Raw genomic sequence first — 901 nt, 5'->3', positions numbered from 1 at the left:
CCCTCCCCTTCCCTCTCTCCGTCCCTCAGCCTATCCCCCTCTCTCTCCCTCCCCGACTCCCTGTCCCTCCTTCCAATCACCATCCATCCCATTCCTATGGCGCCTCTCCGCTGGGCCCAGCCCTCTCCGGTAAACGTTTCGATTTCGCGCACCGAACCTCGCTTCCGCTGAGCCTCCTCTGACTCCGGGCTTCGCTGTCTGCGGTTCCCACCCCATTAAACGCTCCCCACCCCCAGGGGGAACAGGGTGACACACGTCCCCAACCATTCCCCCCTAACCACACAGCGGCATCGCCCACCCATACCCCTACCCTACCGCCCCCACCCTCCCCCTCATAAAAATACAAAGCTCCCCACTTGACCCAGCTCGTGCGCGGTCGTACTTACAGAGGGGATTTACAATTCGGGGGCTGAGGCATCCGGCGTCCCCTCTGGAGGTACTGTAGGATGGAACTGGGCGCTACATCAGGGTAGGGTGGCGAACCTGAGGGGTTGGGGTAGTAGGAGGAAGAGAGAGTGTCAGAGAGACTCAGGGCGAGGAGAGATCGGAGAGAGTACGCAGGGAGTCGGAGAGAAAGGGGGGATTTCAGAGATGGCAGCATGCCCCGATGTGGTTAGGACCCCCCCCCCCCCCCCAAGGTATTGTGACTCCCCACCATCAGTACATCTCCTGTAAAAGAGAGAGAGAGGGATAGAGAGCGAGAGGAGGGGCGTCTGTCTTACCCAGAGTGATGAGTTCGTACAGCAGGACTCCAAAAGACCACCTGTGGCAGGGAGAGACGAGGGGCATGCATTACCAGTGCGAATCCAAACCTACATCCTCAATCCCCATTAAACAACTTCTGCGCACTGCAATATCTCAATAATTCGCCAGCTTACATCTTCAATAGCCTCCAGCCCCC

At 58.7% G+C, this 901-nt stretch overlaps 1 protein-coding gene across 1 annotated transcript in view; it reads right to left on the bottom strand.

Annotated features, from left to right (window-relative positions):
- The window catches only part of LOC125488246 (tyrosine-protein kinase STYK1-like), a gene marked incomplete at its 5' end in the record, with an annotated part of 7,710 nt that overhangs the window by 701 nt on the left and 6,108 nt on the right, over positions 1-901 (bottom strand). Inside the window, 2 exons of the mRNA XM_048621183.1 lie at positions 387-483; positions 723-763. Coding sequence (XP_048477140.1) covers positions 387-483; positions 723-763 — 138 coding nt within the window. The remainder of the gene's footprint in view (positions 1-386; positions 484-722; positions 764-901) is intronic.

Source organism: Rhincodon typus, unplaced genomic scaffold, assembly GCF_021869965.1.
Source record: "Rhincodon typus isolate 14 unplaced genomic scaffold, sRhiTyp1.1 hic_rhity00000087, whole genome shotgun sequence".
NCBI lineage: Eukaryota > Metazoa > Chordata > Chondrichthyes > Orectolobiformes > Rhincodontidae > Rhincodon > Rhincodon typus.
This window is presented reverse-complemented; position numbering and strand designations above follow the sequence as displayed.